The sequence below is a fragment of the Schistocerca cancellata genome, chromosome 1, assembly GCF_023864275.1.
Source record: "Schistocerca cancellata isolate TAMUIC-IGC-003103 chromosome 1, iqSchCanc2.1, whole genome shotgun sequence".
In the NCBI taxonomy this organism is placed as follows: domain Eukaryota; kingdom Metazoa; phylum Arthropoda; class Insecta; order Orthoptera; family Acrididae; genus Schistocerca; species Schistocerca cancellata.
This window is the reverse complement of record NC_064626.1, coordinates 255,930,818-255,954,358: the sequence shown is the minus strand read 5'-3', so window position 1 is coordinate 255,954,358 and position 23,541 is coordinate 255,930,818. Positions and strand designations below refer to the sequence as shown.

General features: G+C 42.8%; 1 protein-coding gene across 1 annotated transcript in view; it reads left to right on the top strand.

The window, feature by feature from the left end:
• The window catches only part of LOC126159270 (cyclin-dependent kinase-like 1), a 242,296-nt gene extending 220,682 nt beyond the window's left edge, over positions 1-21,614 (top strand). Inside the window, exons 6-8 of the mRNA XM_049916506.1 lie at positions 7,794-7,933; positions 19,697-19,840; positions 21,491-21,614. Coding sequence (XP_049772463.1) covers positions 7,794-7,933; positions 19,697-19,840; positions 21,491-21,529 — 323 coding nt within the window. The 3' untranslated portion in view covers positions 21,530-21,614. The remainder of the gene's footprint in view (positions 1-7,793; positions 7,934-19,696; positions 19,841-21,490) is intronic.
• The last annotated feature ends 1,927 nt before the right edge of the window (positions 21,615-23,541 follow it).

Genomic DNA, 23,541 nt, shown 5'->3' with positions numbered 1-23,541 from the left:
TGCAGTACCTCATCTGCAACCTGCCAAACTTCATCCAAGCTCTCCTGTTTACCTTGCGGGCCTAGCACTGCTGGAAGAAAGGATATCGCGGAGGGGTTTCCAGGATGAATTTGGTCTTTGCAGCGGAGTGTGCACTGATTTAGAATTTACAGGGAACATAAAAATGGTGTGTGTGCACGATGTCTTTTGCGCGCTTCCAGTTTTTCTGTCAGGTCGTGTGTTTGTTGTCTTAGCAGAGTTGATTGGCAAAGCGAAGTAAATAAATGTGATGGTGATCGTACAGAAAATTCGTGTAGAAGGGAAAGACTGAAAGTCAATAGTTAATCTCTGTGCTTTACAAGAAATAAAATAGAAAAATTGACCAAATATTAATTTGGGAAGTAATAGTAACAGCAGTATAGCAAGTAAATTCTTCAACCGGCATTTGCAAGAATTGTTAAACAGCTGTAATCACGAAGAGGTGGATGTGACGGTGGACGACATAAGGGACATGTGCATACGATGGTATGTAGATTTACGTTTTCAACTGACCATAAGAAGGCATTACAGACTTAGAGGCCTAAAACACATTTATTTCTGCGGTTTTTTCACCCAGTGTTGCTTGTCTGTTAGCACTGACAACTCCACGAAAACACCACTGCTCTCAATATGAAGCGAAGCCCACTGCTTGTCCTTGATGAAAGGTAATGCTTCAGATTTGGTATTCTCGGCACACTCTTGACGCTGTGGATCTTGAAATATTGAATTTGCAATCGATTTCCGAAATTGAATGTCCCATGCGTCTAGCTGCAACAACCGCTCAGCGTTCAAAGTCTGTCAGTTCCCGCCTTGCGGCCATAATCACATAGCAAACCTTTTCACGTGAATCGCCTGACTACAAAGGAGAGGTCCGCCAATTCTCTGCCCTTTTATACCTTGTGTACGAGTTACTGCCTGTGTATATGCATATCACTATCCCATGAATTTTGTCACCTCAAAGTATAGTGTGCTATTTTCTGTACTGTTACGTCGTTGCTCGGCTCGACAGTAATATATCATCTGCAAAATGTAATAATTCTTCTACCTGATTGAAATAAAGTGGTGGATCTTCAAAACAGAGGAAGTGCCTCAATCGACCCACCAGTGAACGACCATTGTAATTTCCTTTACATGTGACGTTCCTCCTTGTGTAACTTCCTGGAAGCGTTTTTAAAGGTAAGAGTTCTACCAAGTGTGGGCTGAACCATGTATTCCACAGTAAGTGACAATACTACGTGCTCTGTTACCTCATGCCATCCGATACGAGCCGGCCGAAGTGGCCGTGCGGTTAAAGGCGCTGCAGTCTGGAACCGCAAGACCGCTACGGTCGCAGGTTCGAATCCTGCCTCGGGCATGCATGTTTGTGATGTCCTTAAGTTAGTTAGGTTTAACTAGTTCTAAGTTCTAGGGGACTAATGACCTCAGCAGTTGAGTCCCATAGTGCTCAGAGCCATTTTTTTCCGATACGAGGATTAACTTTTAAATAGTTCTTAAATACGTTATAAAAGGTTGCCTGAACTATTAAGTTGTGTGACATATTGATGTACTTCGACAATAATAAAGAGACACTGAGGATAGTGTGGAAGGAGTACTTTGACCACACGGTAAATCTTAACGCACTTAGAGATAAGGATAAGGAGGTAGAAGTAAACTCTGAACTCTTGGGAGATTTGGGGGGGGGGGAGGGGGGGGGGAAGGGAAGGACCTGACGTGGAAAGAATGTGGCAGTGGATGTGGCAGTGGACAAAAGGAAAGGAGGGAAAGTACCAGGTGGGAACGAAGTAAGTGTCGAAATCATGAAGGCAGCAGGAGGAACAGTGACTGTATCGTGTGATGAGGTTGGTGTGGGATGAGAAGACTCCACAAGATTGGGAAAGGGCATTAGTTGTATCTATATTCAAAAGAGGGACCAGAAAGGAGTGTAGAAACTACAGGGGAGTCACACTGATACCGCAGTGTGCCAAGATAGATGAAAAAATCCTGGAGAACAGAATCGAAACAAGAGTCGAGAACAAATTCAGAGAAGAACAGCATGGCTTCAGACCTGCAAGATCAACTGGTGATCTCATCTTTGCAGAGAGGCAGCTGCAAGAGCACTACTATCAATTTGGGGAAGGCCATATGATGACCTGCAGAAAAAAGGTCTGGGAAGCACTAGAAAAGAAGGGAGTGTAATAAGAGACAACAAGCAGAGTGCAGGTAACGTACTGTGAAGTATAAGTTATATTAACGTGGGAAACGAAGGTGAGTAGGAACACCAGGTTTGAATACTGGTCTTGGGACAAAATTTTATTTATCGCATCAGTCTGCATACATACCTCAGTGAAAGGGTGGGTTGGTTCAAGCAAACAGTTTGTGTGAAACAGTGCGGTGCATTGTCACCTCTCTTTTTCATTGTGGTCTTGGATGAGATAATGGCAAAGGGGGCAGAAAAGACTAGAGAAGACAAGATGATAGCAGCTGTGTTCGTTCGTTCAGGAACAACTGGGTCCTTAGGGGAAAAAATGCAAGCCAGTGTTGAATGAAACAAATGTTGAGCTCCTGTTTACAACTATAAAGAAAGATTGATCAAGCAGAGGTATAAGGTTTGGAGGTGAGCAGTTGAAGAAGATGGAAAGCGTTAAGCACTTGGGAAGTGTGAGAGAGGAAAATGGAAGAATTGAGAAACATATCAGTAAATGTGGCAGACAGTCAACAGCATTCCTGCGAAGTGTCAGGAGCCTGGAACAAAGACGTCTCACAAACAAAGCAAAGAAGCTACATATACAAGTTACTACATCCCAGTACTGACCTAAGCATCTGAAACATGGGCAACGAAGAAAAGAGAAGTAAGCAGATTACAGGCCTGTGTAATGAAGCTATTTAGAAGTAGTATACGAGTAACAAGGAGAGATAGGATAAGGAATAAAGGGGTAAGTGAAAAAGGAAACCCTGTAGCATAAAAACATCAAGCCTAAGATGGCATGGGCACTTAAAGATAGTGGTAAACAAGAGGAATCCCAAGAAGATAATGAAACAGAGATGTGAAGGAAACGACCAAAGAGGAAGACCAAGGGATAAACGGCTGGAATATATGGGGGAGTTCAAATGGCTCTGAGCACTATGGGACTTAACATCTGAGGTCATCAGTCCCCTACAACTTATAACTACGTAAACCTAACTAACCTAAGGATATCACACACATCCATGCCCGAGGCAGGATTCGAAACTGCGACCGTAGCGGTCGCGCGGTTCCAGACTGAAGCGCCTAGAACCGCTCGGCCACAAGGGCCGGATTATGTGGAGGAGTGTGCGAAAAAATATGTAGCTGCAAGAATCTTCCTTTGGTTGTGGCCGGCAGTTAGCATGTCATTATATAGAGGGACACTCCACCGTTTCTAGTGTTACTTGGAGTTAGTAGAACAGTGACAGCCCCTTGTCATCAGCGCAGAGAGAGTGGAACAAGTTAGATGGAACAAGTTAGACTGGAGTACCTGCAGCTCAGTTGCTCTAGTATAACTTAAAGATGTGCCCTGCTGACAAATGACGCAGGACACTCAGCGAGGCTTGAGTCATCAGAACTTGCCACTGACAGCTGGCACAGAGTTACCTTGCAGTCGCAAAGAATCTTGGTGTAACTGTACAGAGCAGTTGGCCCTCAATTCTGTCCGTGTACTGGCTGCTGTTGGCACATTTTATTGTCGTGCTAAGGTAAACTCTGGCAACGTTCGGGTTCAATAGCAGATAGCGATCTACACAACTTTGCTGTCTACGTTTGTCGGTTCGTGTCAAGGTCGCTGAGCTGTCTGTTAATAATTTAGTAGCACTCGTGCACCACCTGTAGAAAATCAATGGCAAAGCCCGATGGCGGATTCCGATAGCTGCGCGTTAAGGTCATAGCATCTTCATAGCTCACACCAGTCGTATTATGCTGATCGGAAGTAGATACAGCATTTATCATTAAATAACAGCTGACCAGATGGCCACGTCATTTTGTGTAGACGAAATTAATTTGTCATGCACAGCGGTTCTTAGCCATGCAATTGACATAATGGAACACCCATACTTGATAAACGTAAAAGCTACAGTGATGATATCATGCAGATCATTTCCATTAGCTGCTCAATTCTGCTGTGTTTTAATCACTTAATTAAAAGTCCACATTTTCATTTCGGTGATGACTAAGGAAGAATATACGACAACTTAAGAGTAGCAGCTTTTGTTTGTGGACAAATGGCTTTGTAAGTACTGGATTTGTTAACTTACATCGTTTCAAGGAAATGTTTAGGTTGTGTCGGAATAATATTTTATTTACAGTTCTTGTGAATTTACTGGTCATAAGTACCTGTTGCGGCCGCTGTGGCCTAGCGGTTCTAGTCGCTACAGCCAGGAACCGCGCTGCTGCTGCAGTCGCAGGTTCGAATCCTGCCTCGGGGCATGGATGTGTGTGATGTCCTCAGGTTAGTTAGGTTTAAGTAGTTCTACGTCTAGGGGACAGATGACCTCATATGTTACATAGTGCTCAGAGCCATTTGAATCATTTTTGAACCAACTACCTGTTACACTATATTGTTTCTTGAGCAACTTACACTTCTGTAGCCTTTAGACTTGTTAACTCTCGAACGTCGATTGTATACAAAATCAAAGTTTTGCCGATAAGTGAGGGTACCTCTGTAATTTAAAATCATTTTATCCGGCTTTAGCCACTGGAGATGGTGTAATTTGGTTGTAAGACCAGACTAGTCTCCTGGTTCCAGAAGGAAAAAGGCGAAAAGGTAACAATGCGCGTACGGATTTGACTGGTGGGAAGAGTATTATGGAAAGCGGGTAGCCCAGCTGATGGCATCGTTTACTGTCAAATGCCGCGTTTTTGTCTGTTAACACAGAGCATGTAATAACCTTGTTATCACTTTTAGTGAGCGTTTTGTACGGAAGTCAGTTCTCGAGCAGTGAGCCAGGCAACCTTATGAACATCAAGACTTGTTCATAACAGATCGCCGCTATTTTCAGAACTACGCGGCATGATCTTGTTATATTTTTGGCTCATGTAGACAAAACACTATAATTCTTTTTTCCGTATTACTGCAGGCATTATTTTCCTTTCTCTCTACAAATGCCGGGGTGGTTCCTTCGATGACGACACGGACGATTTCCTTCCCTGTCTTTCCGTAATCGAACCCTGTGCTGCATCTCTAATGACATCGTCATCAAAGGGACATTAAACCATAAAATCATAATAGACAGATCACAAGCTCTGGACGGAAACGATGAGCGAAACTATTGGCCAGGGTTTTATTTAAGGAACCGTTTCAGAATTCATCTACACTGATATAGGAACGACACGGGAACGAAAACAGTATGTGCCATTACCTCTTGAATGTGAATCCAGTTTTAATCGTTGTACCACATCGCTCCGTTGAATCACTTTTTTGCTAATTTACGCTGTTAGAAAAGTTTTAGTTATTCGACTTCTTAATAAAAATAGTTCAGATTTACAATTACTAACATTTTAAGAGGTCACTTATCATTTCATATGTGCACGAGCATTTAATGTTTGTATTCATCGCTTGTTGTCTACCAGTATAGGGGAAATTGTCTTGAGATCTGAGCTCCAAGCGTGTAGGTAACGATACGGTGCAATATTTATGTAGGAACGCAGACAGTGTCAAAAAACGACACAACAGTTTTAGCGAGATATTTGATATTTAGCGTTACTACTTACAATGTATTTACTATTAGTTAGTGATAAAGTAACGTAGTGTTTGTCACGAACACCATTCTTGAAAGATAAGTGTTAACGAAGTTTGCACAACTCCTATGATTAGTACTTATTTGCCAGATCAATTTCAGGCATTGTTGCCCATCATCTGCAGCTAACTAAGAAAATATAGACCAAGTAACAACTAATATGCCTTTCGTTAGCCAATCGCAGATGAAGGGTGATAATGAGTGAACTTGCTCCGATAAAAAATTTGAATAAATAAAAGTAAATTAATACTATCAATTTTAGTGCATATTTAAATGTCAAAAACAACTTTCATCATAGACATTAAGTTTCACAGAAACCATGCTTCAAATATTATCTGTATATTGGAGATTAAACTATTCGTTACTGCATATTAGGGCATCTTTGTTCATTTTTTCAGACAATGTCTTAGCTCTGAAGACAAAATATTAGTCACGCTATTAAAAGAGCATGTTAGCCGGTTTAAAGCGCTGCAGTTGGTTCAGAAATGGCCCCAGGCATTTCTCTCGACTACTGACCTAAGCAGCGGCAGTTCAGTCATATGTAAGTGCCAGTCGGTTGCATTGAATGAACTTAGTAAGAAGGATAGACGTAGAGGCGTGTCAGAACTCCAGAAAGGAGCTGTCATGGTTGCACGTGCCCGTGAGTACACCGTGGTTGTAGATTCAAGATTTACTAGCTCGTCAACGCGGTGTATCCATCGTGTCTATTAGGAACGCTAAACGAGTCGTAAGCACGTGGTTGTAAAAATGACCTAACCAACAGGAACGGAGAGGTCCTAACTGGCAGAGATCACAGACGATTAGATGACAGTCGGCTCAGATCGGACAGGAATTGCTGCTGTCAACTAAAGCAAGTCTATCTCAACCAGATTCCGAGCGAACATTACGAAGGGAATTGGAATGGATGGACATTTTGAGTCATGTACCTCAAAAGGCAACTGTAAACAACAGTGCATGAAGCTGCGCGTAGTGGAAGGAAGGTCATACCTGTCACGCTGAACATCATACTCATTGATTGTTTTGAGAATAATTCGATAGTAGAGTATAATCACAGCTATTTCTAATTAAATTACTGGTTTCGGCCGGCATCAGCCATCCTCAGATCATAAAATACAGATTGTGGAGATGTGTAGTGTGGGCCGACCAGTGGAACTTTCACTCTTTCAGAAGACGCAAGGCGCGCGTGTACGGACGGCACTGACGTTTTGGAATGTTTCTCGTATCATGACTTTGGTGCACCCATTACTGTGAACATGAACTAGGACGTTTATTTCAACATTATCGGTGACTGTATTGTTCTGTGTTCTGTACTTTATGAAGACTGTGCTGTGGACATTCCCCATTGCCGTCTTCCAGTATGGTGACAGCCATTTTCATATGGATGCACACATACTTTTCTCGTATGGCGAACACTCGGGCTGTTTAACGCACTTGGACCGGCCCGCTAAATCAGCCGATCTTAATACACAATGGAAAATGTCTGTGGGCTTTTTTAAAATTGCGCGTGAAACGCAGCCATAAATACCGCCACAATATGATAGCTCTATCTGGATATAGAATACTTCAACAAACCTGTGGAATTTCTTCAGCGCTTAGCTGTAACCATTATCAAAGCTAGATTCGATGTTATATGTACAATTTTGGTGTGTCATGGATATTTTATTTTCATCCATGGTGTTTTTCTGATGGCCTTTGTGTGTAGAGGTTCGTCTAAAATTCAAAATTATAATAGAAAGACACCATTGTATGTTTGATGTGTAGCAACGTACAGCGGCCGAGGTGGCCGAGCGGTTCTAGGCGCTTCAGTCTGGACCCGAGCGGCCGCTACGGTTGCAGGTTCGAATCCTGCCTTGAGCATGGATGTGTGTGAAGTCCTTAGGTTAGTTAGGTTTAAGCAGTTCTAAGTTCTAGGGGACTGATGACCTCAGATGTTAAGTCCCATGGTGCTCAGAGCCATTTGGGCCAGGCAAAATACGTGATATTCCTACTATCGTAATTTCACGAACAATGCTGTTAGCAGGATGTTGACAGTGAGGCTCTTCCCGCAGGTGAGCTGATCCCTCGGCACCAGAGCGTCTTCCGGACCAGCGAGTTCTTCTGCGGGGTGAAGCTGCCGCCCCCTGAGGCTGGCGAGACGCTGGAGCAGCGCCTGCCCAGCGCCTCCAACACGGCCATCGACCTGCTCAAGGTACGCCTCTCCAAGACAGAGCTGCACGCCCCTGATCCTCTACATGAGTAATTGGCACTAGTAAGAGTGGTGATTTACTAGGGATAGTCGTGAAGTTTTAATTATCACCTCGGAAAAAAGAATCGAGCCCTGACCCTAAAATGAGACTCATTTTTCCCAACGATAGACAACTTGTAGGGGTCCTTGATCGAAGCCTGTGTGATTGCGTCCTACACAGAATGAACCAGAGCGTTCTCTTACACAGCTTCCCGCGATACCTCGCGTTGGCAGCCTTCAGTAGCATGATGCTATGACGATTTATCCCACGCGAGCGTAATCTGTTATAGTTGAATTCTCTTATCTTGGCGGTTCGCGAATGCCCGCCCAGACGCGGGAGATTGCTGCGTTGCCAGTTGTACGCGCCAAGAGAAGCAGCGCCATAGTATACACTCCTGGAAATTGAAATAAGAACACCGTGAATTCATTGTCCCAGGAAGGGGAAACTTTATTGACACATTCCTGGGGTCAGATACATCACATGATCACACTGACAGAACCACAGGCACATAGGCACAGGCAACAGAGCATGCACAATGTCGGCACTAGTACAGTGTATATCCACCTTTCGCAGCAATGCAGGCTGCTATTCTCCCATGGAGACGATCGTAGAGATGCTGGATGTAGTCCTGTGGAACGGCTTGCCATGCCATTTCCACCTGGCGCCTCAGTTGGACCAGCGTTCGTGCTGGACGTGCAGACCGCGTGAGACGACGCTTCATCCAGTCCCAAACATGCTCAATGGGGGACAGATCCGGAGATCTTGCTGGCCAGGGTAGTTGACTTACACCTTCTAGAGCAAGTTGGGTGGCACGGGATACATGCGGACGTGCATTGTCCTGTTGGAACAGCAAGTTCCCTTGCCGGTCTAGGAAACGATGGGTTCGATGACGGTTTGGATGTACCGTGCACTATTCTGTGTCCCCTCGACGATCACCAGTGGTGTACGGCCAGTGTAGGAGATCGCTCCCCACACCATGATGCCTGGTGTTGGCCCTGTGTGCCTCGGTCGTATGCAGTCCTGATTGTGGCGCTCACCTGCACGGCGCCAAACACGCATACGACCATCATTGGCACCAAGGCAGAAGCGACTCTCATCGCTGAAGACGACACGTCTCCATTCGTCCCTCCATTCATTCCTGTCGCGACACCACTGGAGGCGGGCTGCACGATGTTGGGGCGTGAGCGGAAGACGGCCTAACGGTGTGCGGGACCGTAGCCCAGCTTCATGGAGACGGTTGCGAATGGTCCTCGCCGATACCCCAGGAGCAACAGTGTCCCTAATTTGCTGGGAAGTGGCGGTGCGGTCCCCTACGGCACTGCGTAGGATCCTACGGTCTTGGCGTGCATCCGTGCGTCGCTGCGGTCCGGTCCCAGGTCGACGGACACGTGCACCTTCCGCCGACCACTGGCGACAACATCGATGTACTGTGGAGACCTCAGGCCCCACGTGTTGAGCAATTCGGCGGTACGTCCACCCGGCCTCCCGCATGCCCACTATACGCCCTCGCTCAAAGTCCGTCAACTGCACATACGGTTCACGTCCACGCTGTCGCGGCATGCTACCAGTGTTAAAGACTGCGATGGAGCTCCGTATGCCACGGCAAACTGGCTGACACTGACGGCGGCAGTGCACAAATGCTGCGCAGCTAGCGTCATTCGACGGCCAACACCGCGGTTCCTGGTGTGTCCGCTGTGCCGTGCGTGTGATCATTGCTTGTACAGCCCTCTCGCAGTGTCCGGAGCAAGTATGGTGGGTCTGACACACCGGTGTCAATGTGTTCTTTTTTCCATTTCCAGGAGTGTAGTTCGCAAACTTACGTTTAGTGGGGAGCGCGCAGTTTATCAAGTAAAGCCACCACGGCCGCATTAACCCTTTCGCTGCTACAGAGACGTGCTCCATGCATTCCGCGATGTGCGCGATTTTTGCAACACTGCACTGCTCGCCTGTGCAGACACATGGTGTTTCGACTGCTTTGACACACTTTAACATTCGATTTCACAAAAACGTTTTGGCCCAAAAATTTGATTTTTACACATATTCTTGACTGACACCTTCCCCCCATAAATTGACTTAATTTTGTTTCGATGTTCAACGCAGTTATTGTGCAGCATTAGATGTAGTAAACCATTGCACGAAATTTTGAACAGTTTGCAGAGGTAAAAGTCCATAGCGTAAACTTTCCATATGGTCGACTTTAGTTGCCACTAGAAATTTCAAAAAATTACATTCAAACGAATAAAATTCATGAAGTAAGACACTTCGATATTGTTTTTAAATAAAGAAAATATTAAGCACCAAAGAAGGTTTGAACTCACACCCTTTCACTTAGCAGCCATACACCTTAACCATTACACCAGGGCCGGCCAGAAATTCTGCACGCGTGCCACTTCCGGGTCACAGCGTGCACGCCGCAGCCGTCAGCGTTCATGTAGTGTATGTTTCTACGCACAGATGTCGCTCCTCTGTTACACAAAGTGCGTTATCGACACCTCGTATGTAAATCACAACCTGGGCTGTATCTGTAAGATCTGTTGCTTCATCGAGCGCAACAGAGAAAGCAACAAAGTACTATTTAGCCTTATTTATTAGCTGCCTGTGCAGATCGCCGGCCATAGCACTGATACGTCTTGTCACTGTTTGTTTGGATGGACTGATTTCTTGAAACTTGCTAACGTTCGTGGGACACAAGTTCTGCAGCATTAATCAGACACCGTTTCACAAACTCCCCTTCGGAAAAGAGTTTCCCAGATTGTGCAATTCTTAATGCGATTTTAAAACTTGCTCGCAATGAAGATTTAGTGTGGTTGTTATTCTGGAAAATTGAAAACAGTACATTGTACAGCGTACAGTACAACAGACGTAAATGTAACACAGTAAACTAAAAGTTCAAGAAGTATCAGTTACTTTGACGTACAGTAAAATCGAGTTGATGTGTCTCATCCTTTTTCTGAAGGACATTTAATTTTGCTCGCCGTTCTTCACTGTTGAGTTCACTACACTCGTCTTTGTGATATGTATTGTAATGTCTTTCAATTGAAAACTTACGCTGGACGCCTATTATTCGGCGGCACAGCGAACACTGTGACTTTTCACCAACGGCTACAAAAAATAATTGCAGTTCCCAGTCATTTTTAAAAGACTGAGAACATAGATCTCCTGTCCATTGCTTTTTCACAGTACTTGCCATTTCTCAGTACTTCTCTGTTAAGGTTACGGTCACCAGGGGTGAACGAGACTGTATATGTTGCGCTCTTGCTTGTACCACATAAACAGGGAAGTGGAGCCGCCGTCGCTCATGTCTAATAACAGATGTCGCTGTCGCTCGCTGTCGCACATATGCGCACATGTGCAGCACTTCCGCACGTCTGCACACTGTGCAGCGTTTGGCCGGCCCTGCATTACACTAACACAGCTCGTCATTCAATGCATCTCCTGGAGGAGTTTAACAGATCACGCAAAATACCAACAAACACACTTAGTGTGACTATGAATCACTCACGTTACGTCGAAGTACAATAGGAAATAAACAATTACCGCTGTTATTTATTGCGAAAAAGCGTGTAGTGAGAATGATACAAACACTTTTCCTTGCTATCGCCTGATTTAGGAGGCGTATTGCTTGTTTGGTTTAATTAATTAATAGAATATGAAGCAATTGGTATAAAGAATGCTTTTTACAAACTTTCTATGAAAGAAAGTCTGCTATCAAGACATTGCTTTTGTTCAATTACTTTATTTATGACTGAACGTTTCTAAAACTGAAGACACTCGTCCGTGCTCTACACTGCAGTCGAGCTCTGGCAACGTCGTTCTCTGTTCATTGGCTGACTGTGTTTTGTGACGTCAGATGCGCAGAACGAACCTACACTCGGCCGCCGTCATAAATGACGCGCACTTTAGTACCACATCACAGCAGTTTCTAAGAAATACTCAGCACCATATTGCCCAATGGCTGTTGGGTCTTGGCATTTTACTGCGTTGGTGAATCCACGCGTTTTCACTGCTCCACTGCTTGCTTTATTCCATTGTCTTGGGTTTATAATGATACACACCGCACTAGTCCATGATGATTAGGTGGCTAAGGTCCGACCCCGGTAGCTGAGTGGTCAGCATGACAGAATGTCAATCCTACGGGTCCGGGTTCGATTCCCGGCTGCCCGGCTGGGTCGGAGATGTTCTCCGCTCAGGGACTGGGTGTTGTGTTGTCCTAATCATCATAATTTCATCCCCATCGACGCGCAAGCCGCCGAAGTGGCGTCCAATCGAAAGACTTGCACCACTCGAACGGTCTTCCCGACGGGAGGCCCTTGTCACACGACATTATTATTATAGGTGGCTAAGAAGACATATGGACTGGCCTGACACTTCAGAATTTCCGCACCTGTCTGTTAGGTGTGTTTTCTAAATGTATGTGAGGCGGGCGACGACCTTCGATTTCTAAATGTCGTTCAAGATGCTGTAAACGGATTGGTGACTCACTGTCATTTTTTCCACTATCTGTGCGGCTCTGATACGGTCTTCGAGTACCAGGGCCACTTCTCTTGCTATTCCCGGTTCTTCACAGAGAGATGGGCTGTCATATCGTTCATTTACATTCAGACTGTTTGACCATGCTGGAAGCGTCTGTGTCATTTAAGCACTGTGTCAAACGATGGTGCATTGTTGCCCTAAGTTACAAGTACTTACCAAAAAAGCAAGAATTTTTTTGATTAGCATGACCGCTAGTAAATTCTCTAGGTTATTAATGAATGAGCTTATGAAAGTGAGTGTGAGAGAGAAGTAGTGGATATCCGTATCAGTCCAAGAAGTGCACTATAGTAATAACGAATGTAATTAATAACGGTAATTTTGGTATCATGATTACTCAATTATCTCACGCACGGATCCTCAACTTTGCACAAGTTCTTCTATTTTCCATTGTCTCTTGGTCAGACTGAGACAATGTCAGTACTCACCATGTGGAAGTGCTTGTTCCTAATTCAAAATCTGCACAGGCAATTCTTAAATATTCTCAGCTTATACTCAAAAAATGGTACAAATTGCTCTGAGCACTATGGGACTCAACATCTAAGGTCGTCAGTCCCCTAGAACTTAGAACTACTTAAACCTAACTAACCTAACTAAGGACAGCACACACATCCATGCCCGAGGCAGGATTCGAACCTGCGACCGTAGCGGTCGCGCGGTTCCACACTGAAGCGCCTAGAACCACTCGGCTACTCCGGCCGGCTGGCTTATACTCACACACGCAAGTATCTCAGCTTAAAATAACCACATGCAAGTATCTCAGCTTAAAATTACCACACGTGGTTTCATTGTGACCGTTGGTCACTACCAAAGAATCCTAAGTTCCCCATGGTTTTTACCTGCTTTGACATGAACCTTCCACCAATAAGTTTTGTTCTCGTCGATATTCTGAAAAGGGAAATCATTATTTCCAGCTTGTCTTAAATATTCCACGTGCGTACCATTCCCATATTCTCTAATTTCACGGAGCACACTGAAAATACGTGTTTCAGCTACAGAAATCAGCGACAGAGTGTCGGAACATGGCCCTTCTATTCCAGTCTCGTATTGTTCGTGGAAAGAAGGATTGTCGGTATGCCTCTGTGGGGGCTCTAATATCTCTGATTTTATCCTCATGGTCTCTTCGCGAGATATACATAGGAGGGAGCAATATACTGCTTGACTCTTCGGTGAAGGTATGTTCTCGAAATTTGACAAAAGCCCGTACCGAGCTACAGAGCGTCTCTCCTGCAGAGTCTTCCACGGGAGTTTATCTATCATCTCCGTAACGCTTTCGCGATTACTAAATGATCCTGTAACGAAGCGCGCTGCTCTCCGTTGGATCTTCTCTATATCTTCTATCAACCCTATCTGGTACGGATCCCACACTGCTGAGCAGTATTCAAGCAGTGGGCGAACAAGCGTACTGTAACCTACTTCCTTTGTTTTCGGATTGCACTTCCTTAGGATTCTTCCAATGAATCTCAGTCTGGCATCTGCTTTACCGACGATCAACATTATATGATCATTCCATTTTAAATCACTCCTAATGCGTACTCCCAGATAATTTATGGTATTAACTGCTTCCAGTTGCTGACCTGCTATTTTGTAGCTAAATGATGAAGGATCTATCTTTCTGTGTATTCTCAGCACATTACACTTGTCTACATTGAGATTCAATTGCCATTCCCTGCACCATGCGTCAATTCGCTGCAGATCCTCCTGCATTTCAGTACAATTTTCCATTGTTACAACCTCTCGATATACCACAGCATCATCTGCAAAAAGCCTCAGTGAACTTCCGATGTCATCCACCAGGTCATTTATGTATATTGTGAATAGCAACGGTCCTATGACACTCCCCTGCGGCACACCTGAAATCAATCTTACTTCGGAAGACTTCTCTCCATTGAGAATGACATGCTGCGTCCTGTTATCTAGGAACTCCTCAATCCAATCACACAATTGGTCTGATAGTCCATATGCTCTTATTTTGTTCATTAAACGACTGTGGGGAACTGTATCGAACGCCTTGCGGAAGTCAAGAAACACGGCATCTACCTGTGAACCCGTGTCTATGGCCCTCTGAGTCTCGTGGACGAATAGCGCGAGCTGGGTTTCACATGACCGTCTTTTTCGAAACCCATGCTGATTCCTACACAGTACAGTAGATTTCTAGTCTCCAGAAAAGTCATTATACTCGAACACAATACGTGTTCCAAAATTCTACAACTGATCGACGTTAGAGATATAGGTCTATAGTTCTGCACATCTGTTCGACGTCCCTTCTTGAAAACGGGGATGACCTGTGCCCTTTTCCAATCCTTTGGAACGCTACGCTCTTCTAGAGACCTACGGTACACCGCTGCAAGAAGGGGGGCAAGTTCCTTCGCGTACTCTGTGTAAAATTGAACTGGTATCCCATCAGGTCCAGAGGCCTTTCCTCTTTTGAGCGATTTTAATTGTTTCTCTATCCCTCTGTCGTCTATTTCGATATCTACCATTTTGTCATCTGTGCGACAATCTAGAGAAGGAACTACAGTGCAATCTTCCTCTGTGAAACAACTTTGGAAAAAGACATTTAGTATTTCGGCCTTTAGTCTGTCATTCTCTGTTTCAGTACCATTTTGGTCACAGAGTGTCTGGACATTTTGTTTTGATCCACCTACCGCTTTGACATAAGACCAAAATTTCTTAGGATTTTCTACCAAGTCAGTACATAGAACTTTACTTTCGAATTCATTGAACGCCTCTCGCGTAGCCCTCCTCACACTACATTTCGCTTCGCGTAATTTTTGTTTGTCTGCAAGGCTTTAGCTATGTTTATGTTTGCTGTGAAGTTCCCTTTGCTTCCGCAGCAGTTTTCTAACTCGGTTGTTGTACCACGGTGGCTCTTTTCCATCTCTTACGATCTTGCTTGGCACATACTCATCTAACGCATTATGTACGACGGTTTTGAACTTTGTCCACTGATCCTCAACACTATCTGTACTTGAGACAAAACTTTTGTGTTGAGCCAACAGGTACTCTGAAATCTGCTTTTTGTCAATTTTTCTAAACAGAAAAATCTTCTTACCCTTTTTAATATTCCTATTTACGGCTGAAATCATCGATGCCGTAACCGCTTTATGATCGCTGATTCCCTGTTCTGCGTTAACTTTTTCAAATAGTTCGGGTCTGTTTGTCACCAGAAGGTCTAATATGTTATCGCCACGAGTCGTTTCTCTGTTTAACTGCTCAAGGTAGTTTTCAGATAAAGCACTTAAAAAAATTTCACTATATTCTTTGTCCCTACCACACGTTATGAACGTCTGAGTCTCCCAGTCTATATCCGGCAAATTAAAATCTCCACCGAGAACTATAACATGGTGGGGAAATCTACTCGAAATATTTTCCAAATTATCCTTCAGGTGCTCAGCCACAACAGCTGCTGAGCCAGGGGGCCTGTAGAGACATCCAATTACCATGTCTGAGCCTGCTTTAACCGTGACCTTCACCCAAATAATTTCACATTTCGGATCTCCGTCAATTTCCTTCGATACTATTGCACTTCTTATCGCTATAAACACGCCTCCCCCTTCACTGTCCAGCCTGTCTCTGCGGTATACATTCCAATCTGAGTTTAGGATTTCATTACTGTTTACGTCTGGTTTCAGCCAACTTTCTGTCCCTAGTACTATATGGGCGTTGTGACCGTTTATTAATGAGAGCAGTTCTGGGACCTTTCTGTAGACGCTCCTGCAGTTTACTATTAGCACATTAATATTGTTATTCACATGAACAACGAAGTATGTTGTTATACAACGGGTATTACTATACTCAATGAGGTAAATCTTTTCTGTGTCGGGTAGTACTGTACCCCTGCACCAATATCAACGACCAGCAGAGTGCAGTAACTAACTGAGGACATATTCAACTGTTCTTACCCACAAGCTTGACTCCCGCTGCTTTACGCGCATAGATTGAATGATCTGCACAATTTTTTGTTTTTGTTTTTCTTTAATCGAATTTATGTGCTATTACTCCCACTGATCATGTGTAAACCTACATACTGTAAAATAGTGATCCTTTACATGGCTACCAGTCTTTGCGAGTTAAAAGGAGAACGAGACAAATCGGCTAAGTTACATTCGGTGCTGAGTTCTCTCATCTCAATCGGATATCCCTGTACATGGAACGTTATTTAAACGTGGTATCTATTTTGTCATCAGTAATGATTAGTTTGGGTCGTAATTAATATAAGGGAAGTTTATAAACATGTTTTAGGCCTACTGAAAAATTAATTGTATTAAAAAGATGCTTCTTTTTCTATGGATTTCTGACAAAGCGGGTTTGTCGTGGTGACTGTTAAATAACTTCCTCTTATGTAGTTCCCAAACTGCAACACCCTCTAAAATTTTCACTCGAATTAAAGTCGAAGAGGCACGAATTTTTTGAATGTGCTTTTGAATAAAAAGCAGTTCTGATTTCATATTTAAATATTTTCATCGAGCGTTTCATCCCCTATTTCACCCCCATATGTGCTGAATTTCCAAAAACACTGCAACACGTATTGTTTTTATTTCTCTTCTAGAAGTCAGATACCAATATTCTTATATGTAGCTTTGAAATTGTTTTGGAGTTCTTTAATAACGTTTTATTTTTAAAAAATTCACCCGCTGTATTACCCCCTTAGGGGTTGATTTTCTAAAAATGCTGACCGAGAAACCAAATAAAAATTTTCGTAGTTCTACCTTATCTTAATAACGACATATTGTCGAAAAAACTTTCCTCCCCTATGTCACCCTCTCATGGCTGGAATTTCGAAAAATCCCTTATTAAACGATACCTAAACTATAAAATCAACACCCTCTCCAAATTTCAAGCTTCCTTCCTTAGCGGTTTCGGCTGGGCGATGATGATTCCACCAGACAGGACATTTCCTTTGATATATAGAGATGGATAAAGCATACAGTAAAGAGCTCTTGATGTTGTTATATAGACGTTATTACAGCTCTCGATAAGTGTAGCCCATCAGCTCTATAGGAACCAGTTTGGTTTCATAAGTTTGTCAAATGGTTTAATTTGTTGTTTTATCTTAGCACTTACCAGCATAATGGAAGCTTATTATTCTACACGGGAAATGGCAGACACGATCTATTATTATGGTCTGGTAAATGGAAGCAACCGTCGATCCCGTGTAGTGAATGCTGAAAAATATCAGAATCCGAGGCACTATTTGCACAGTTATTCACCAGCGTTTTTCAGCGACTAGCAGATTCTGGCTCCATAGCTCCAACAGAGGCTGATCGTGGTGGACTTGGCATCTTCATGATCCAGTTGGGTAGGAGCGGGTATTGCAACGAGTGGAAGAAGATCCTGGAACTCGGGTACACAGGAGTACAACATCTATTGGTTTAATCTTCTTGTCTCGAAGATACTGCGTGAACACTTGCTACACTCATATCGTGTACAGCATGTACAAGCCCTTCGGCCACCAAGGTCAGTCTGCCTGCATGCAGTTCTAACTGGCTTTGCAAATACGGTTTTTCGCAAGAAAGATACAATTTACAGACGAGGCTGTTTTCAGTCGACTTGGTATTGTGAATTCGTGCGATACAAATGCAGTTGAGGAAGCCAGGGTTCAGCGCCGATTTTCGATTAATGTGTGGGCAGAAATTATTATCGATAGACCAGTAAGGCGTTAGTATTACCAATAAGGTCGATAGGTGCAAGGTATCGTCAGTTCCTGTCAGACGACTTTCCTGTACTTCTAGAGGTGGTACCAATCCACAAACGCCTGGACATATGATTTCTCCGAAACGACCGAGAATACTTCGCACAGCCATTTAAAGGGCAATAGATTGCTCGGGACGGTCCCTAATGCCGGCCAGTTAGTTCCCTCGGTCTAATTTCGTTGGAACTTCTGTTGTGGGAACATCGAAGTCTTTTATACCAGCCGGCCGCGGTGGTCTAGCGGTTCTAGGCGCTCATTCCGGAACCGCGCGACTGCTACGGCCGCAGGTTCGAATCCTGCCTCGGGCATGAATGTGTGTGATGTCCTTAGGTTAGTTAGGTTTAAGTAGTTCTAAGTTCTAGGGGACTGATGACCACAGATGTTAAGTCCCATAGTGCTCAGAGCCATTTGAACCATTTTTTGAACTTTTGTACCAAAGCTTCAATAATGATGTACAGACACTACAGAAACGCGCCATCAATCTCCGTGACCAACGTCGAGATTTTTCGACAGACGTCGGACAGAAGCTTGCCTTACTATGTGTGGACACGGTACTGAGCACCTCCTTTAACTACGGCTCAGAAGTGCACTTCGTACGTAACAGCAAGCACTGTCCTTGATGTGCTCTGCTGTGTCATAGTAACATAATAATGTTCTCTCACTTGTTTGCTGCATTCTGTTGGTTGTTCGTAACAATAAAGAGCTTCTAATAGAAGAGATGCATTTCACAACAGTGAAGAGGAACAAGTCTAAGTTTACGTTTTAGAGCCGATGTTTATTGACATATTTTTTAGCCCTTACTACTACCTCTCAAAATATGGAATACTTCTTTTATATCGATGTTGTTAGTGTTCAGGTGGTCTCTGTGTTCAGCCGCATACAGTTTTTATCTGTTGTGGACTTCCTTTTAATCACTTACAGGGTGGGTATTTCAGGTCACATTTTGATCATGTGTTAGACCAAGGAATCGCAGTATTTCAATTGGATGTATAGGACGATTGTGGACTGTACGGCAGACGTCTCGAAGGTGGAATGCTCGGAACGGTTTTCCTTTACGCAATGACTACGCTGGAGCTATTACAACAGAACAGGTACCAATGGCGATGAATTGCAATGGAGCTGGAGGGCTCCTGGGGATTAACGAAATGTATGATGGAGAGAACGCAGTATCGCCAGTGTAAGCAGGTACTTGGAGGGGTTGGAAGGAATAGTTACAGGAAGAAGGCATTGTTGTCATAAGATGGCTGCTTCTTAAATTTCTTAAGGCATGACAAGATTTTTAGTCTCTGTGCGCAATGTTTCTGGACTACTCTATAGTGGGATGGTGTAAGTTATACTTCTGAAAATAGATATTTATTAAAGAATTTGTAGAATGTTCCTTACAAGCTTACGTCAAGGTTTCAGAAAAGACACGAAGTAGGCCCACCGAAAGACAGAGTGGATGTGATATATCCTTGCACCTGTGGCCATCTCGTACTTAAAATCATTGCGCTACTTGCAGAAATGCCTGGACATGGATCCTGTCAGGAGATGGAGCTGCGAGCGGCTGTTGAAGCACCAGTTCTTCGACAACTTCCACTACGAAATTCCTCAGGCGGACCTGGAGGAGTTCGAGAAGCTGCGGAAAACACGCGACAGATCCAGAGTGAGTATGACGTATGGCTGCCAAATCCTCAAAATCTGGTCCAGGGTTCAAAGTCTACAGTTCTGTAATTTACACTTACGGTGATCAATAGATTTTAGTAATTTTAAAACCATTATTATGCATTTGTCTGAGATTCATTATTTAGAAACTTTTTATTGTTCTGCTGCCCATTGGTATCAGGTTCACTCTAAAGAAAAACAAGACGGCTATCTAATAATGTTAGTGTTTTTGTATGATATAGCTGTTGCTAAGGCATAACAAAACATAGTTTAATAAGGGTCAAGAGTTACAGCGAACATAAACATGAGAGTAAAGAGTCACATCGAACATAAGCATGATGATAACTGCAAATCTGAAATTACATTAAAATGTTATATGTTATATTTACCTTGTGAATGAAGATAAATTTACTGTTCATGTTTGCTTTCAAATACATAATTGTGTGCAAAGGGTACTGAATTTAGAAAATAGCGAGCAGATAACAGCACGTATGCTCTACAGTCTGCATTACTATAAATGCAAATTATATACACAAACATCCCTCGTGAATCAGTCTATTTATTAGTGAAATTCGTCTGAAATTCCTCACGGTAATACCTAAGACAAGCGTTCAAATACATACAGTAAAACACGTCGGAGGACTATAAATTACAGTAAGTATAGGTGGTATAAAGCTAATACCTATCACAATGTGCAAGAAATGTTTAGCAAGGCAGATTTCAGTTTCTGTATATTGTGTCTAACTACTTCTACAATAACACATTTTATTCTTCCTAGTGATTTGTGACCCTGCACTTACTGTTTCTGCTACGGATCTAACACTGCTTAAAATTACCTTTAATTGTTGTTAATGTATAGCTCCACATTTGTAAGAAGCACTACTAAGATCTGCGAGAAATGAACTTTTAAGGTTATGTAAAGCAGTTTGAATATAAATTCTTAATTTACCTCATTATATGGTTTTAGAAATCTAATGCTGGACCTATCGTAACTGATCTCCAAAGCAAATAAGTTGCTCGAATGTTGGACAGCTTTTTCGGATCTGGGGTAGTGTGTGTAACCTTAATATTACAGTATACTTTGAAAATATCTCTCTCCACCAGTCGACGTATGTCTGTTTCTGTAAAGCAGTTTGAATATAAGTGTGTAATTTACCTCATTATGTGGTTTTAGAAATCTCATGCTGGACCTATCGTAACTGATCTCCAAAGCAAATAAGTTGCTCGAATATTGGCCAGCTTTTTCAGATCTAGGGTAGTGTGTGTAACCTTAATATTATAGTGTACTTTGAAAATATCTCTCTCCACCAGTTACAAATTTCACTGTTCCAAGTGTCACGGTGCACCAAAACAGAGGCTCACACTTCGCTTCTTATCCCGTGTATCTTTCAATATTTTTGTGGGTACACACTTGCCATGTTTTTTCTTTTTTTTCAATTATGATGAATCCTGTACTGTACCCTTACACTACTTGTAGTTTTGCAAAACATTGTCTCGTACAAGGAGCGCAAATTTAGTATTTATGATATTAATTTCTGATTTTAGAGATAATAAAAAGATATTAAAATTTCATTAAATTTCTCTTACGGTTATCAGAGTAAGATAGTCGAGAGACAACAACATTTCAGCGGTTTTCCCCTGTCACCCTCAGGAGATACCTCAGACAGGAGCGGTGTGTGCCCTCTCTTAACAAGGTCGCAGCAGTGCCCTCTTCGGATCGCAGATGGCTGCTCAGTGGTTTGAGGTGGCTGCCTGCGATCGACCATCTTTCTTCCTCCTTCAGTCGACGCAAGCTCTGCAGGTATACACTTGTGGCCAAAGTTTGGAATCACACAGAAATATTTGGCAGCGGCAGTGTTAAATAAATTGTACGCAAACAAGTATTCGCCTCCTTGTAGCGTGTTCTCTGTTTCAGTACATTGTTCTATTCATTCTCCTTAGTATGGAACATATGAAGGTAATGCATTGTTTTTGTTTGATTCGGGCTATTAAAACTTTTACTCTCTACGTAGCTGCATACAGATAGTTTTATTTACTTTTGTTTGTAGTGTAGCCTTCATCTGTTTAGGGGAGTGTGCGCTGAAGTGTTCATCCCTGAAACATGAAAACTACCTTCTACTACAAGGAATCTAAATAGGCTTTCTGCATGATGCGAACAGTGCTCTCCTCGCTGACCCACCCTACCACTCCAAATATATTGATGTCTAGCAAATATATTGACGTCTAGCTGAAATCCGCAGTCAGTCGCTGTCTGCACCAGCTTTCTTTTCTGCGATGTACCATGCATTTTCAGTAATACTCCAGTCTGTAAGTAAACACATCCAACTGTTACATAAAAAAATCGTACCCTGAAATTATCGGCTTTTTATGTATGCAGATTTGCATGTATTAGTACTGGTAGGTATGAATCAGATTTTGTATGACCCTGGCTGTAATTCATTGCCACTGTTTATGTTCTCTGACTGAAGCGATGAGAAAACAATACCAATATATTCTGCTTCGTGATCACCTCACACGTTTCCCATGTTGGAAGGAACACCTGAAAGTCGCCTCAATGAAAACCATCAGTGATAGCTACAGTTCTACAGTTCAGTGCACATACTGACGAAATGACATCATCGAATATATCATATCTCTTCTGTGATAACTTCGGTTTTCTAGTGAATGTTTACCATTTCATACATGCCCCTGAAAGTAAATGTAGCTTCTAGAAGCATTGCTTCTACCCGGTCTGAAGAATGTCTTGTCACTTTCTTGCAAAGCGTCATGGTTATGTTTTCTATTTGACCACACGTAACATAGCTAGTAGAAGCTTATTTCTTTGATAGCATATTGTCAGGACCGCAGTCTTTGATTAGCGTGCAGTCTGCAAATTAAGTAATTCTTTCTGTGTTGTCTGCTGATTTTAATATTAGAGACTTTATGTAAAGTTCTTCTGTAAGAATGAAATAGCTAGACAATATTAAATAAAGATTTAGTTCATACGTCTGTTTTCAACTTGGGACCTACACTTTCACTATTGACATGTAATACGGCACTGAACTAATACTTCGACTTAAAAATATGCGTATAGTTTAATCGATAAGTCATTCGTACATTTTATCAGATACACTCCATAAAAGGTTTCAATGAAAATTACTTCTCACTGTAAAAAAATTAACTGCTACTAAAATATGTTGGAGAAAATTGTAATTTCAGATTTCTAAAGCAAAGAAAAATAATCCGGACGCGGAATTTATTTACATTCAGTAGGTAAACAAGGAGTTTTATACGAAGTGATTCCAAACTTGAGGCCACGAATGTAGCTATGCAGCTCGAGAGGTCATAACATGATACCACACTAGAAAGTCTGCCTCTTCCCTTACGACTTTTTGTTCTGTTTATGAAACTGTGCAAAGTATGCGATATTGCTGACTTTGAGTTAATGAGACGACAAAACTGATTCTGTTTTCAAAGCAGAAGTGTCGTAATAGAGAAAACATTATTATATTTCCTTTCTTCAGCGTCATCGAATTCAGTATTTCGCAATTTGGACACGCTAGAAACGATTACACTCACATGCATGTTCTCCAAGCACCGTATTGCATGTATGTGGCACATTTATACGTATCTCTGGAACTCGCTGATGCTTTCACTCTTTGCTCAGTAGGCTTCAGACCACCGAACGAAACACTAACATCACTTAGCGGTTCTGTAACTAGT